The sequence below is a fragment of the Cupressus sempervirens genome, chromosome 5 (genome assembly GCF_028749045.1).
Source record: "Cupressus sempervirens isolate cs-2001-9-10 chromosome 5, ASM2874904v1, whole genome shotgun sequence".
NCBI classification, from domain to species: Eukaryota; Viridiplantae; Streptophyta; class Pinopsida; order Cupressales; family Cupressaceae; genus Cupressus; species Cupressus sempervirens.
In genome coordinates, this window is record NC_143122.1 from 953,256,850 (window position 1) to 953,274,546 (window position 17,697).

At 37.6% G+C, this 17,697-nt stretch overlaps 1 protein-coding gene across 3 annotated transcripts in view; it reads left to right on the forward strand.

Moving 5' to 3' along the window:
* The first annotated feature begins 2,972 nt into the window (after positions 1-2,972).
* LOC149559119 (DUF21 domain-containing protein At2g14520-like) overlaps positions 2,973-17,697 on the forward strand; it is a 267,823-nt gene continuing 253,098 nt past the window's right edge. The window contains exon 1 of one of the 3 annotated variants that reach the window (XM_089833060.1): positions 2,973-3,805. In XM_089833060.1, the coding sequence (XP_089689186.1) occupies positions 3,625-3,805 (181 nt within the window). In that variant the 5' untranslated portion in view covers positions 2,973-3,624. The remainder of the gene's footprint in view (positions 3,806-17,697) is intronic. The other 2 variants (XM_089833061.1, XM_089833062.1) reach the window with 2 other exon arrangements.

A 17,697-nucleotide genomic window follows, 5' to 3' on the forward strand; every position in this document is an offset into this window, starting at 1 on the left:
GTGTACAAACTAACTAGCTGATAAATAATGATATTAGATTGCTTAAATGACATCAACAACTATTATCTTCTTAATTTGCAAATGAAATTTTTAATACAATGCTCATGAAATATGCCCAAGACTTTTGGCATTTACATGGATTACAAAATGATAATGCTGGTATAATGCACACTTACAGTTGAAACTTATAACATCCTAAAAAAAACATTACTAATAAAGGAACCTGATTATAGATGGTTGTAATAATTTTCTTCAATGCTGCCCCTTCTGCTTTGCTTTTTCGATTTATTTTTTTGAATTGCTTTTTTGGCCTGCTTTTTCTGTTTCGCTTTTTCAGACTGCTTTTTCAGCTTGCTTTTTCGGTTTCACTTTTTCGGACTGCTTTTTCGTATTTGCTTTTTTAGACTGCTATCCTGTTGAATCTCAAGACCATATCTTTCAATGGCGTCAAGATTTCCAGCTTGAAGGGATTTCGTCTTTCAAATTATTGAGACATAATCTCTAAAAAAAATTTCCAATTTCTTTGATATTTCCAAGCATACTAAAAAGAAGCTCTTCCCTTTCTTTTATAGTGTTCTCACAAGAGCTCAATCCTTCATTTTCTCAATGTGGGATAAAACATCACTCCCTTTATGTAACTTATGTCTCCAATGTGTTATAAAATAAAGGGGACTCTTTTAATTTAAATATTTCTCACAACCTATAGTCTATGTATTAATAAAGTTAAATATTTAAATTTAACTTTATAAAATAGCTTTATCAATGCATAACAAATCTTATCAATGATAAACAAGTCTTCTTGTCGATTTTAAACAATTACCATCGACATACCGCTGCCACTGGATGTCCGACCATATCCAAGCTGACTTAGTATAAATAGTAAGTATGCCCAAAGTTGCTTCAAAACCCCTCAAAAAGACCTACAACTGAAACTATCTAGGTCAAATGGCCTCTAAGCCCCTTTAATGTCCTGGTTAGCCTATGAGACCGTGGGAAAATAGGCTAACGACAACATCATGCTATGAATGCTAGAAAGGGGACATTACAAAACTGGTCTAAGACGTGTTTTGCTACAAACATACAAAAAATTATTAATTTTTCTTGTGTGCTCTCCTTTAAGATTCTTCGTGGTTGAGCATCGATAAGATCAGGTTACATGACATTGTAGGTCTCTATGTTAGCTATATAACCATATAATTTATTTTTTATTTGAACTATTTCAAGCCTTTCATCTATAATTTCTTTTGAATGTATGTCCATTTTTTTGTCAAAAAACAACAAGTACTAATTGGGCTGTAGATTTTAGCTTGTTCATCGAATTTTGCAACAACTTAGTTTTTTAGAAACTAGACTCCATTCTACACACTTTGACAAAAAGAAGTTTTAATTTTAGATTAGTTTTCAATCATTTTTAGGGGGAGCACACAGATATTTCATATTTTTAAGATGTGTCTAGTTAAAAAATTCATAAAAATAAATAAATACACATTATAAAATTATCCGAAAAATCTGGGATAAATTACAGTGTTAAGTAACTTTTGGTTGGAGTGATTAAAGAATTTCAAAAAAAAAGTTAAAATTTTAGGAGAGCCAAACTTTGTACTGTGTTATATTTTTTTGGAATAAACAGTACCACTTTCTGTGGCCCCCTTTTTTGAGGACCTAAAACTAAACCATTTTGAAAAAAAATAGTAGTTTAGAAACTAGATTCAAAGGACTATTACTTTTGTTTTTGTCATAGCTTAAAATTTTGAGCGTAACTATCTTCAAATTCTTGTTGAAGTTTAGAAATTGTTGATTTCAGAAAAAAGGTGTCCACTTATACCCCCTTTTTGGCACCACAACTTGGTGCACTTACCCCTCTGCAAACTCAAACTCTAAACCATTGAATTATTGAAACTTGTTCAATAGGTATAAGAGGATTGCCTTCTTGAAACAAGACTCCATAAAGCACTTTCCAACATGGATTAGGGGATACTAAGAGGCAAAATATGAAAAAATTATCAAGTGGGCCAAGTTATCAAGTTTTAAAATTGGCGTTAAAACACCAACTAACAAAAACCACTGTACTTTTTCTTTAACAAATACTTAAGTGTAGTTGAATGTCTGTAATTTATTAAGTAATTTTGGACATATTCTATGAAATCTTTTAAAGTAATTACTTTGCACTTGGAGATAATTATGACACTATGTCAGCATGCAATGGATGATGGTTAAATATGATTAAAGATGATCACACGGATTTTGCTTTTCCTCATATGTCTAGGAGGGATGTATAGATTTGTTATACAGATGTATTTTCTTTTATTTCATTTTCTTATGAGGAATTTATTATATATATCTATTTATCTTTTCTTTCGTTTGTCCTTAAGGAATGTACAAATTTGTTATGCATATTTACTATCCTTTCCTGATATGTATTGTCTTTTTGTTTAGTTGCTTGCAAGGAATGTACAAATTTGTTATACATATATATTGTCTTTTCCTTCAATCCCAAATCTATGGAACTGCACACACTAGAGTAGTTAATTATAACATTATTATATATAATATTGAAATTTATGATTGAATTAAAAATTTCATCATCAAATCTTATTAAACAATAAAAAAATATTAGCTTAACTCTTGCACTCTTAAAAGATGCAAGTGCTAGTTTAAACTTATTATATACTTACCATATTTACCTGCTCTTACAATTTTAATTAGAAATGAAAATCCATTTAGCTACAACCAACTGATAAAGTTGGCAAAGGTCAATGAAAGTCCTGCATTAAGGGTTTGTTTTGAAGAGTTTTAACTAAAAGGTATACCTACTAATTATATAAATGAATATTGATATAATTTTTAAGGAAAAAGGCATACCTGCAAATTACTGCAAATTATATAAAAAAAAGTTATGACGTACTATTTTGTTTTCAATTTGACAAAAAAACAAATTTGCTGAGTGTCTTCTCTTATTTTAACTTCATGGAATGGCCGGAGATATTCAGTTTGACTTGTAAATAAATAAATTAGTCTACAGGGAAGTGAGCGTGAAATTTACTTTGGTGGGATTTACTTTGATGGGCCGTCATGAAACCTCTTTCTTCCAGCTTCTTTTGGACTGTTATTCTTTCTATAATTTTATTTTATCTCAGCTTACAATAAAAAATACTATTTTCATTAGGTCTGGGGGTGGCAGTATTGTTTGAAAGAATTCTTTAAATTTCATTCCGTCTGAGGGCGGCACTATTGTTCAGCAAAAGTTAGGCTTTTTTTAATCAGGGACAGAATGGCAGTTGACGAATCACGATCATTACGATGGCTACATCTACATTAACTATTGTGCTTCTTGGCATTCCTGTCATGTCTCGCCGCAAAAAAAGCAGAATTCAAACCAGTATAAATAGTACCAAATGTATTCGAGTGAACAAAGCAATTCGTTCAGCGTAGCTCTGTATCATTTAACATACATGGCGAAAATGCTTTTGAAAGATTGCAGATGCTGAAGAATCTTGCGTAGTTTGTTCTTTTGGCATGTTTTTCCGAACTCAGTTTTAGCAGAGCGCTCTCTTATAAATTTATTGAGTAAAATTAGAGGGATCAACTAGCTGGTTCAATATTAGGCGAACTTTTGATACGTGAATGGCAGGGGCAGAGCACCAATGTTGCGGGGCTACTTTCTGGATATATATTTTGATAATTTTAGGCCTCGTTTCGTTTGCGGGTTTGATGTCTGGACTGACGCTTGGCTTAATGTCGCTCGGACTGGTTGATTTGGAAGTGCTCATCAAATCCGGCACGGGAAAAGATCGAAAACATGCTGGTAAAATCTCTTTAGTCTTGCTTTCAGTTATTATTTTAAATGAAAACTTGGCGCGATGATATAGTATATCAATGTACATGAATGATTGAATAGGATAGTTTGACTCTAAACGTACAGCTTGCTTAGAGTGGAAAATTGTTGCCTGATTGGTTTGAAATGATCTAATAGGTCGATGGGACCGTAAAAGTTTAACTAGCTCGATGCAGTCGAGGATACAGAGTCAAATCCATGGCAGCCTTGTGCTTGCAGCCAAAATCAATATTCAATACACTTTTCTGTTACTCACTGAAAACACAAAATTCTACGTTTATAATTCAGATATAAAAATTCAAAGGAATCATGGCCAAGAACATAGATTCGAAAATACATTCGTTTGCTTGATCTCTCTGTATAACATCTAAATTGAACATTTTGCATTCTTTTGTCCTTTTGTGTGAATTTTTCCAAAGAGGAATAACTATTTTTGTCTTGTGGATGTTGATAGCCCTATGCCCAGGATGGTCTTACAGTAGATGCATTTAGATGCATTGGATGCGTGAAAACATGAAGTCCTACTTATTGAGGGGTTAGTAAAATCTTGGAAGATATAGCCATCATGACCAACCTCACCCAAAATTGATGACGTCATGTCTTCTATAAGTTTGTTTTTCCACTTGACCCGGGAATCCCTATATATCTATAGGATTAGTTTAGGAAGAAAAAGAATAAAGAGAAAGTCTAAGAATTTTCTGAAGGCAAAGAATGAGACAAAATGATATGATCCTCAATTGACTAGGTTCAATAATGATCAATGATTAAACAATAATGGATAAATACAAAGTAGATGTGTCTAAATATATAGGCAATGCGTGATAACTAGGATGACGCAAGCGATAACCTATCAACCACAAAGGTGGAAACACATGTCCATGAGTGATGAATCATCCTCCATTGTACACCAAAGTATGCACAACAATGATATGATGCTAATGCTATAAGAGCACTAAAGGTGGATCTCACACGTAAAGAGGTATGAAATTACACATAAAGAGGTATAAGATAACAACTAACTCCAACTCAAGTGGATTTTGTTACAAGCTAGGCCTACCATTGCATCAAAAGATTGATCTATCAAAACTTGATACTACCACTAAACTTATAGAACATAGGAAGTGGTTAAGCCATGTCATGAATCCTGAAGGAGAATGTTTGCGGTAAGTCCAACAATGCCCCCTTAGTGTTATCCGAGGAGATTTGAACGTGTAGGGATACCACTTGTTACAAGCTAGGGTTGCTGTTGCACCAAAAGATTGACCTATCAATGCTCGATACAACCACTAGACTTATAGGAGGCGGTTCAGCCATGCCACAAATCCCGAAGGAGAATGTTGACGATAAGTCAACAAATTGTGTCGGCAATAAAGGAAACTCTTTCTCAGTTGGACAATTTCATGGTCTCCCATATTAGTAAAGATGGAAATGTCGAGGCCAATAAACTATCTAAATAAGCGCTCTCCTTTGTGTGGGAAGAAGAATTTGAATTTGAAGATTTCAGAGGGAACGACTCTTTGAGTCCACATGAGAAGCAGGCTGAGTAAAGATGACTTGGCCTAGGTGCTAAGGTGGAGTTGGATGTTCGGGTTAATTGTCGACTTGGAAAGTTTGTTAGTTTTGTATTTTCGAGTATAGGTTTGTCAGACAGGGAGTTTTTCACAATGATGTAATATTTATTACATTTGGAAATGGTGACATAAATGATCTTTTCAAGGCGGAAGAAACATGATTACGTCTTGTCACAGCGTGAGGCTTACAAGAGGATTTACAACTCAATGGAGGTTAAGTGTTAGAGTGGGACATATTCATTAATGATACCTTGAGGAATTTTTTCCTTTTAAGACAAAAAGGCTAACAATTTTGTTGCAAAGGTGAATAGGAAAAACAGAGGCGAATTTTACTGTAAACATAAAGTGACAACAAAAGGCTGTCCCAGGGCCGGTGTCTAAAAGGAGATTGAAGGGCTTGCGTAAGATAAAAACAAGGTGAATGGTGGTGGTAGTCCTCAGGGTGTTAAGAAACAAACTCCAAAAACACTGGAAGTGTAAGTTAATATTGACATTGTTTCAATGGTGTTGACGTGGGGGTTGCAGATGAAGGAGGAAGACACAGTGAGGTGGGTAATGACTTCACTGTTTGATGATGACATTTTTCTGGGCATGGAGTCAATATTTGAATAGGCTGTGCCTGGTTGGGGAACAAATATCTCAGAATGCTTTGGAAATGAAGTTGATGCCAAGGCGGTTTCATTCCCTTCATAAGATGGTGGGGCAAAAGTGTTAAGGAGACTTATCTGAATGAAAGATGGGAAGTGTGATTGAACTTGAAAATTGAACTCCAAAAGCCTGAGGAAGGCATTGTGGAAAGTTTTCTTGTGATTGTCCCACAACGCGGCCCGACCAAACGAGGTGGAAGGAATGCGAATCCGGACGAGGCGACGTAGGTGTAAATGATGGCATTAGCCTCTCTTTTTGTTGCTCTTCTTATATGTGAATCTTTGTGATCCAAAATATATAGTCTCTGTTTGTTGCAGGTTGGGCAGGGGAACATGGTTTTCTATTTAAAGTTTCTTGTAGGTATTACTAAGGGTGGTCTTTATAGTTTGTAATTACATGGAGATGTGGGTTAATGTAAAACTATTTTGTTCAAAATTTTGTCTAGTATAGTATGATGTAAACGACGAGTAGATGGGCTGAAGTTCAGTAAAAAAGGTTGAAATTTGATGTAAACTGATATGAACTTGCTGCTGTGTGGAAGAACCCATTTAATGCTAAACTGTTTAGGAAGGTGGTCTTGAGTAGGTGGTTTTGTGGGCATAGGGCTAAGTGGTTTGGGATGACATCAATGTATATAATCAAAGCAGACAGTGATGTAATACAATTATATGTAAGACTTTTAATATCAATGAAATCATATTACCGATAAAAAATAAAAATAAATTGATTACACCAACACTTAGTGCAACATAGGGGAGCGTACTCTCTCTCATTGACTTACTAAAAATAGTAACTCTTAAAAGTATTGCCAAATGAGCTCCCTAATCACTTCATTAGCCTATGGAAGCTCCTATCATAGGCTAATCTATTGACCCTGATGGTCACATTAAGTAGAGGACATTACAGTGCACCCCCCTTGAAATTGCTTGTCCTCAAGCAATCTTAGTTCTTGATGCTGCAATACCTGCTCTTTTTCCCAAGTAGCATCTTCCTCTGGTAGGTTTCTCCACTTAACAAAGTATTCCTTAACTACCTTGTTCCTAAGAGTCCTCTCTTTGGTATCCAAATAGCTTCAGGGACCAACACAAGCTTACCCTCCTCATCCAATGGTGGCAAATCTGTAGAAAGCACAATTTGTTGACCAATGGCTTTCTTAAGTCTTGACACGTGAAACACATTATGTACTCGATTGCCCTCCGGAAGCTCAATCTCATAGGCGACCTTGCCCACTTTGCGAATCGCTCTGTAGGGTCCATAAAACCTAGGCTTCCACTTCTCGGCTCCGCCCTTCTTGAGTAATGACTATTATATGGCTGTAGCCTTGAGTAAACCATATCCCCTATCTCAAAACTGTGCTCTACCTTGTGCTGATCAGCATACAACTTCTGTTGATTCTAAGCCTGTTGTATGTTCTCCTCGAGCACTTTCAAGATATCTTGACTATTTTACAATAAGTCTTTCACTTTGGGCACTTTGCTGTCCCCGAAAACTAAATTGATGAAGCTAGGCGCTTCATAACTATACAGTGCCATGAAAGGAGTCATCTTGATGAACATATGATAAGTGGTATTATAACAATACTCTCCTATATGCAGCCATCTAACCCAATCTCTCTGTTGTGCACTCACATAATTTCTCAAATATCCCTCCACCCATTTGTTCACAATCTTCGTCTACCCATCTGTCTGTGGGTGGTAACTAGTGCTGGGTGTAAAATCTGTACCACAGAGCCTAAACAATTCTTGCCAAAAAAAACTCATAAATTTACTATTCCGGTCATTGACTATGAATCTAGGCAGCCCATGTAACCTGAATATCTCTCTGAAGAAAAGATCTATCAGCTGTGCTGCTATGTAAGTGGATGGAATAGAAAAGAAGTGAGCAAATTTCATCAAGCGGTCTACCACCACATAGATGCAATCTCGCCCTTGCACTCGTGGTAACCCGGTGATGAAATCCATCGAAATACTTTCCCATTTCCTCTCGAGAATGGGCAAGGGCTGAAGCAATCCTGCGGGAAAAGTGTGCTCTCCCTTATTCTGCTGACACACAACGCACTCTCTCACGTATCTCTGCATGTCATCCTGGAGTCCCCTCCAGGTGAATCTCTCACGGATCTGCCTATAAGTTTTGAAGACCCTAGGATGTCTAGTTGTAGGTGCATTATGAAATGCCCTCAAGATCTCTCTAAATTGTGATGTAGGAATCAAATAAATCTTGTCTTGAAATCTGATTAACACATCCAACACTACATACCTGTCATCCTAAAGGGTGCCCTCAACTATCCCTGAAGCCCAATCATCTCCTACATACTCTGTTGAAATATGATCTATCCAATCTCCTGAAATTTTTGCTAGAGCACACAAGTGATGTCTCCAAGATAAAGCGTCAGCCACCACATTTTTCTTACCTTTGACAAACTCTATGTCAAAGTCACAGGCTTGCAATTTGGTAACCCATTTCTGTTGTTGGTCATTAAGATCACGTTGGCCCATGAAGTATTTAATAATATTGTGATCAGTCTTGATCACAATAAACCCACCTCCTAGATAAGATCAGAATTTGGCCAACGCATGCATTATGGCCAACATTTCCCTATCGTAGATAGAATAGCTCCTCTCAACTCCTCGGAGCTTCCTACTCTCGAACGCAATGAGGTGTTTCTCTTGCATCAGTACTGCCCCTATCCCATCTCCTGAAGCATCACACTGAAGCTCAAATGGTTTCGTAAAATTCGGAAGAGCTAGAACCGGACAAGATGGTCCATTACCTGTTTGAAGTGGTCAAAACATCTCTGCGCTGCCTCTGTCCATGTGAAGGCTCCTTTCTTGGTGAGATTTGTCAAAGGTGTGGCAATCTGTGAGAATCCCCTAACAAACCTCTTGTAAAAACCACATAAACCAAAGAACCTCTTAAGTTGTGAGGTTTGTGGGAGTAGGCCAATCCACAACAGCTCTAATCTTTTCAGGATCAACCCGAACACCATTTTCACTAATGATATGCCCAAGGTAAAGGAGCTCGGTCATGCCAAACTCGCATTTTGATTCCTCAGCATACAATGACTCTCTATCCAAAATAGATAACACCTCCTCCATATGCTGCAAGTGCTCCTCCCAGGTCTTACTGAAGACCAAGATGTCATAAAAAAAAATCAAGACGAATCTCCTCAATTGCCCTCTGAACACCTGGTTCATACAACTCTGAAATGTGGCAGCTGCATTGGCTAGCCCAAATGGCATAACCATAAACTCGAAGTGGCCATAGTGACATCAGAATGCTATCTTCTCGATGTCCTCTGCTCTCATCCTAATCTAGTGGTATCTAGATCATAAATCGATTTTGGTGAAGAAGTATGCACCATGCAACTCATCAATTAGCTCATCAATCCTGGGAATAGGATACCTGTTTTTAATTGTTTTCTTATACAGTGCCCTGTAATCGATGCACATGCGCATCATCTCATCCTTCTTCTTCACTAGAACAATTGTTGAAGCAAAAGGGCTTTTGCTAGACCTAATGTGCCCCATCTCCAATAGCTCCTTAATTGCCTTTTCTATCTCATCCTTGTGTTTCTTAGGATGACGATAGGGAGTAATCATGACCAGTTTGGCTCCTTCCTTGAGCTCAATTACATGCTTTATCCCCCTGTCAGGAGGAACCTCATGCGGAATATCACCAAATACTTTGGCATGCCTATCAAGTATCTTCTGGATATTTGGTGGATGACTCTTTACCTGTGGCTCCTATAGAGCTGGCATAATGAAACATTTTGCTGCCCACTCTATCTCATTATGCCGAAAAAGTCTCTGCATTCTCCTCAAGGAGACTACTCTTCAACTCCCATTCGAAAGTCCTCTAAGTACAACATTTCTGCCCTCATGTTGGAATCTCATCTCCAATTTTGCTAGGTTGAGTGTGAACTCAACTAGCAAGGCCATCCATGTCATTTCGAGGATGGCATCATAGTCTCCCATGTCTACTACATAGAACTCATCCTCCAACTCATAGCCATCTCCAAACTTGATGTGAAGATTAGATGTCTTCCGAGTGCATAATAATTTGTCACCATTAGCTACCATGACTCTAAACCCATCATGCTCCTTAGTCTATAAACCTCTCATGGCTACCAACCGTGCATCAATGAAGTTATGTGCAGCCCCAGTGTCAATGAGAGAGATCACTTTCTGCCCCTAGATAGTACTTCTGACCCTAAATGTGATCGCCTTTTAAGCCCCCATCAATTGTGCCAATGACCTATCATCCTTAGGATTGTCGCTCCCCTTCGAAGTGCTACTCTCATCCTAATCAGAGTGCTGATCCTCCCCCTCTGATTGTGACTCCTTTGCTGAAAAATACTCCATTTAATTTGCCTTAGCTTTGAGAGGGCACTTATGAGATAAGTCCCAAGGCTCTCTACAATGAAAACGCAAGTTTTTCCTCAACTCATTCAGGGTGTCATTATCCAACTTCCTATTATCCCCTTTTGGTTGTGCATTGTGGTAAAAAATCTTTTTGTCCTTAACCTTATCCTTCTTTGTATGTGAATCCATAGGCTGAAATCTGCTCTTAAAAGAAGGTGCTAAGTCACAATCCTTCTTAGTAGCCTCCTATCATGTAGCTCGGTCATGCCCCTTGACCCAACCCCTCAAGGGATCTAAGAGTCCGTCCATAAACAACCCTACTAATCTCCTCTCTGAAATATTTGTAACCAACACAGCTAACCTCTAAAATTCACTGATATACGTCTCAACTGATCCCCACTGCTTGAGCTGTGCCAACTCTTTAAACTGTAACTTGGGATCTTTGGTATCAAATCTCTCTTTGAGTCTCTCTGTGAACTCCTCGTAAGATGTCATTTGATTATGCCCCAAGGTTACCATGCCACAGTGCCACCACTCATGCACTGGACCATCCAAATGAATAGCCGCGTACTTGATAGCCTCCTCCTCAGGCATAGGATTCAGCTGGAAGTATGTATCTACCTTTTACGCCCAAGCTCGTGCAGTCATCTTCCCTGAAGCATCATAATAAGGTAAATAAAGTTTTCCAACTTTCTTTCTAAGCTCAAAGTTTTGATTTGTCCCTCCTGCTCTAGGCATGTGTCTCATCCTCAAGTCCATATAATCTCTAAAGGAAATATCCTCTTGAATCTCCGATCCACTAGCCTCCCAGTCCCTCTTGAACTGATCTTGTAACTCAGTAATCTGCGGTTCATTTACTGGTTGAACTGGATCTCTATGTGGGAAGGTGGGTAGAAGAGGTCCCGAGCTCACTGTCCGAGCTGGGCGCGCAACATGTTTAAAGTTATCAGCCTCATTCCCATTGTTGCCATGTCCGTTATTATTACCATTAATGTTATTCTTAGGACCATTGTTGTTGCCTCGGCCTCCATTATTATCATTGCCCCCATTTCCATTGTTTGCATCACCTGGATTAACATTGACGCCCATCTATCTAGCCATAAGCTGCAATATCATATCCATTCGCCCATTCTGCTCCTGTTGCATACGCTTTCCCTCCTCTAACGTACCCAATAACTGTCTAAACATTACCTCCTCCTGATCTAGCATTCCTGCTTCCGCCTAGTTCTATATTCCTGTCATCTGGGTCACCCATATTGCTTTCTTGTTCAAATAATATCTCTTTTGTGTCTGTATGACTAGATTCTATGTCCACCAGCACAGATCAACTAGACTGATCGCTCAGTGAGTCTGAGTCTTTGTTGCCTTGCTCTGGTATGGCATAAGTTAATGGCCTTTGTCGCATGCTCAAACATACATTCTTAACCTGTTTTATTTATACCTTTAGTGTTTTGACATTTTGTCAAACACTTTTCCCTCAATACGGTTGTTTCAAATTCCTTGTAAGGCCTTCACGAGATGGCAAGACGTAAAGCTCTAATACCACTGTAATAACCACCCCTTTTTAAATTTTTTTCAGGATACTTGCAGATTACTAAGTATTATCAATTAGAGTGTTATTTTCAACATGGCATTTTGACAAACACATAGCAAATATACAACGATAAATATGCAAAGTCTAGGACCTCCTTATTTGTTGATAAAATATTGATTTTGCAATAGAACTGTTTACATACAATTGCCTTACAGGCTGCAACAAATATTCACGTTGATATTTAACAATTACAATGCCTAAAATGAACAGTATGATGGAAGGAACTTGGCAGTAGATGCCGCAGTGATCAGCTGATGAAATGACAGCCCCCAAACCTTTAATTAGCTTTGGTGAACAAGAAACTCAATGCAACACTGTTCACGTACTGTAGCAACACTATTCACGTGCACTGTAGCAAAAACACTATTCACGCGTTATGTAGCAACTTCTGACCTAAACTTTAGAGCTCTCTTCTACTATGTGTGAACTGACCAATAAATCCCACTGTTTCTCCTAAATGAAAACACCTAATAATCCTCTTGACTGTGTCTTTCAACAGCGAAGAGAATGCTAGCAAAGTGGGATTTCGTCCTCCAAGCCCAACAATAAGATTTCCCAGAAATCCAATAGCATAATAGTAATATCATCCAAGCATGCCTCAACTCATTCCAGCCATGAGAATATAAAGTCCTCAAGGAGGTCGACTTCATTTGCATAAGCAATGTGGGATAAATGGGGAACACCTTTTTATAACAACTTTATAATAAAGTGACTTAATTGATAAGTCTTTTATTTAATTATCACTTTATAATAAAGTAAATTAACCTCGGCATTAAATCATATAAGAATCGAACTCAGAATACCATGTATGATAGCTTGTCGGAAAGAGCTCAGCCAAATCCACCAAGTCAAACATTGAAAATTTCTATATCACTTGACTCCCATTGACTTACTAAAAATGGTAACTCCTGAAGGTACTGCAAAATGAGCTCCCTAATGACTTCATTAACCTATGGAAGCTCCTATCATAGGCTAATCTACTGAGCCTGATGGTCACATTAAGTAGGGGACATTACATTATATTGATCATTGGAGAATCCTTCTCAACATGATCTACTCCCTTTGAGTCAATACGTCCAAGATCATTGAAGTTTGACAAAACCATATCCTCTATTTGCTCCCTCTCTTTCAAGGTTACATCTAATGAAATGTGAAGCTCCCTTTGAATCTTAATCTTCCTCTGAGTCGGAAATCAATCTTCCTTTTTTTTTTCTACAATAACATTCTCGAGAAAAGATCAAGACAAAAAACTCTTATTGAATGTTTAAAAATAAATAAGAGAGATTTACAATATTAGAAATACAATACTAAGAAATTGTACTAAAACAAGAATACTTATCTTATGTAGTCAAAAGATAGTGCCCTCCACATGACTTCTTCTATTAAGTCATTGTTTTCAAGATAAGTAACTATTACCAAGGATTCCCTTGTCCATTGCATGACAATCACATATCACTGTTTTCCTGTTGTGGCTCATATAACAAGTAGTAGTTTATAGTTTATTATATTGTGCAATGGTCTTGGATGCTGACCAATCTTAGCCTCTACCCAAACTCTTCTTCCCCATTGACTGATTCCTCCAACATATTTTTTAGAATTTGTTTAACATCTATGCCAATAATCATAAGTAACCTCCTTAAGACCAATCAAATAAATGATCCAGATAAATGATGAACTCGATACTCCTTTTGTAATATCCAATAAGTTCCTAAACTTTCACTCTCTCTCTCTTTGATAACCGCATTACTATTTATTTGTCTTCATTCATTCTTTTGTGTGCTAGTTTAAATGTTTTTTAATCACATAATGAGGAAAATAGGTTTCGATAATGAATCAAACAAATCAATATTCAAGCCTTTCCATAGTCAGGCAAAACATATCCTATATCTATTTCCTTATCATGTTTTTCACTCTTCAATTTCATTATTTGATCCTTGATCCCTTTCTCACTTCTTGTGCTTTTTAGTCTACATATAATTATACACAATGATCTGTGGTATTGAAATGATTAGTTGTTTACTATTGTGTTGATGGAGGTAGCACTAGCATTTGTATGGAATCTTTTAGATTTGTCCTGTATCGCATCTCTATACTGCAGCTTCTTGCTTATTCGGTAGTTCAAACTTACAAATGTAGTCAAATCTATTGCATCATAGTGATAATATGGACTGCAACAACATAAAATCTAAGCGACTACCATCATAGTCGACTAGGCCTAGTCCATTTAGAATTCACTAATAAAATTGTATTTCATTTTTCCATGGCCAAGATTATTGTAATTCTTCCTTTTGTTTGTTTATTTCATGATATGCTAGTGGACCCCAATACAATACTTCTTGACAAATAGTCATGAGATGAACTCCTTACAACATTTGGATACAACAGTACAGTTTGATCCTTCCACGTTGGATGTAAATATCAAAGAACAACTTCTTGGTGGGTAGAATTTGCTTATATAATTTATCTCTTCAAAATATTTTCTTAAAACTCTCTAGAAAATTACAATCTCTATATTTTCATATCTTTTTCTACATTTGCAGCCTGGCTTTGATACCATGTTATTTTTCTAGAGATCACTGCAAATGTAGTTGTATTGCCATCTTGGTATATGCTTTCCAAATGTCAGCCATCTCTCTAATAAAGGATGAAGTATGGATAGACACGTCCCTTTACGGGACATGTCTATTCATTAGTATCTAATTAATATTATGACAAATAAATATCTCATATATTTAATATATTAATATATATATTATATCTCACGCTTATATATATATATATATAATATGTATATTTGCACTATAGTTTATCCAACTAAAGCTACCAAACATTAATATAACAACAGACCAATCAGAGCAGCCACTGTCAACCGAGGTATGCATAAAAATAAAATCACCGATTAGTAAGGATGCGACTGGCTTATCATAAGAACTTGGTGACAAAACAATAGGTGAGCTGTAGGAACCTTCATCTCTTGGTTCACTATGGATACCATCAGCCAAATCACTATCTCCATTAATGAAAAGATCATCATCCAGTGGAATCTTTTAATTATTTTCACCGATTCATCTTTATCCACATGGCATTGTGAAGATATATAACTTCTATCATAAAAATCAGACTTCTAATGATTGTCTTCATGCTGGTCCTTATAGTCTTCTTCAGCATGATGTACCTCATATAGATAAGGTGATGTGTATATATTGTCCTCTCCTTCATTCTCACCAATGGTATGAATCCCTTCCCCTTTTCAACATTATTGATCTCCCACAAGGTTTCTTCAATGTTTTTATGGGTGGTATCAAAGTGCACTAAAGCTGCAATAACCAAATCATTTGATACTTTCAGCTTATCCTCCAAATTATACGCTCCAAAATCATCAGCTAGAAATGGAATTATTGATTGGTCCTTCAAACCAGCCTTTATAGAAACGTCACCTTGCTCTAATTCTTGAATAGTAGACTCATTTTCAGCTGCATAATTTTCAGAATTTTCCTCTATCTTCAAATGTATTGTCTCATCAATTATTTTGTCATGATTTTCAAATTGTTCAGCCTCATGGAGAGGCTCATTTTCATTTTTGGACAGATCTTGTCAATAATCACTTCCATATTACCAAACAAGATGCAAGTACAAACCATACCATTATCCATAGTGGGTTCTCTCTCATGGTCTTCATTATGTTGAAACTGGACTAACGAATCCTCGACTTTCTTAACGCTAATCTACACTTCTTGAGTTGACTCTTTTGGCTTGTTATCCCCACAAGTGTGACCAAGTGACCAAAATTGCTTGCAATCAAAGCAGATATGCTCTTTCCTCATTTGGTTCTTGCTCATTTCCTGGCATTCTACAAACTGTAATTCCCTTGCATTTAGTTCTTCTTTAGCCCACTATTCTTGGTACTTCTCAATTCTTGGCTCCCATTGCTTCAACACCTTGACCAATTTGCAATCAGTATTTGAAGCTTCTTGTTCTTTCCTTAAGATTGCTAACAACATATGCATAGAGAGGCTGAAAATGAGTATCACTCTTGTTTATGATCATAACCATAATAAACTCCATGGCTGCAAAAATATCTGCATGGCACCTTTCCCCGATTGTGCCCAAGAAATGCTGAAACATGGTACATATTAAGTCGTACAATCCCATATCAAGTAGGAGATGGAAAATTCTGATTTTTGACAATGACTTAAGTATGACAACCCTTCTAGGGAAATGATGACTTGTGTTCTTGCCAAGATGGTGAAAATTATCAACAATGAGTTGAACCACCTCCTTCAAGATGCGTAGGGCTTGTTTACCCTTGTGGGTAACAAGAACTAATGTATAAATATAGAACAAGGTATTCAATATAGGAAATGTAGAGAAATTAGAAGCAACTCATATATTCATTACTCATTGAACACAAGGTTACATTTGCAATGCACTATATACTTTCGCTTATGAAAAGGGTATATACATATAGTGTTTGAGGTGGTGTGAGGCGAGCCGCTGTTGCACTCATGCAACTGCCTCGATTATGCCAAACTGCCTGACTACCAAGTTTTCGACAACGTCATCCCCCCAAAAAGAAAGTCGTCTCCGAGTGACAACATCCAAAATCTCTGGGACAAAACTCAAAATGGGAATTTTACAATTACAGAGCATAAACTAAGAAGAAGAAGGCATATAATGCGTCCCTAGAGCTGATTGGGATGTAGAGGATGGCAACATCTTCTGAAGCAGGTACACTTGTTGAGTCCGGACGTCCAAGATGACCCAGATCTCAGAGTTTGCCTCGACTACCTCCTTTGACATAAGGGCAACGTCCTGTAGTTGAGCCGCCTTTTTGTCACATGCCTCTTTGGTTTCAGCTAATTGGGTCCCTAATACACACTTCTCCTGTGTAACTGCAATCAATTGTGTCTCTGCCAAACACTTCTCCTATGTAACTGCTGCAAATTCGGCCTCTACTAGACACTTCTCCTGTGTAACAACTACTAGCTGTGTCTCCATAAAACTCTTACCCTGGGTGGCTACCTCTAATTGCACCATGAGTGTTGCGTGCTTCTGAGCCCAACCCGCTTGCAAAGTGGCTAGCTGGGCAGCCATCTCCTGAGATCTCTTTGTAGCTACCCTAGCTCTCTTTGTAACCTCCTCATGCTGCACCACAAACACACCTTGTGCAATGTGCTTGCCTATATCCACCATAGCTATAATAATAGCAATATATGTTTGAACATCGTCATTGAATGTATCATTTGGCTCTTCCTCTACTGTTTGTACCCAACCTCAACTAGTGCCTCACTTGGAAGGCATCCTTCTGTAGCGACTTCAACTTCCACCGTAGGAGTCATCTGTTCACCACCTCTGGTACGCTCTAACTTAGGGACCAAAACACCTGGTGCTGCACTATACAACATCATCTTATCGGAGAGAAGGTCTTCACACATCGAAGATTGGACAGTAGTACCTTGAGTCAGTGGTGCAGTTTGATGTCGTAGGATATAATCATTGGCATGCCCCACAGTGGGGGGAGTGCATCCCTTTCTCGATGTGGAAGGCTCTCCGATCTGCTCAACCATAGTCATTGGGTCAACCAGTAATGCTGCATCAACTATTACCACAACATTTGATCCCACTACATCAATTCTGACCTGGGGCGGTTGTGACATGCTATTGCCTATCTCCCGAGTCTCTATCACC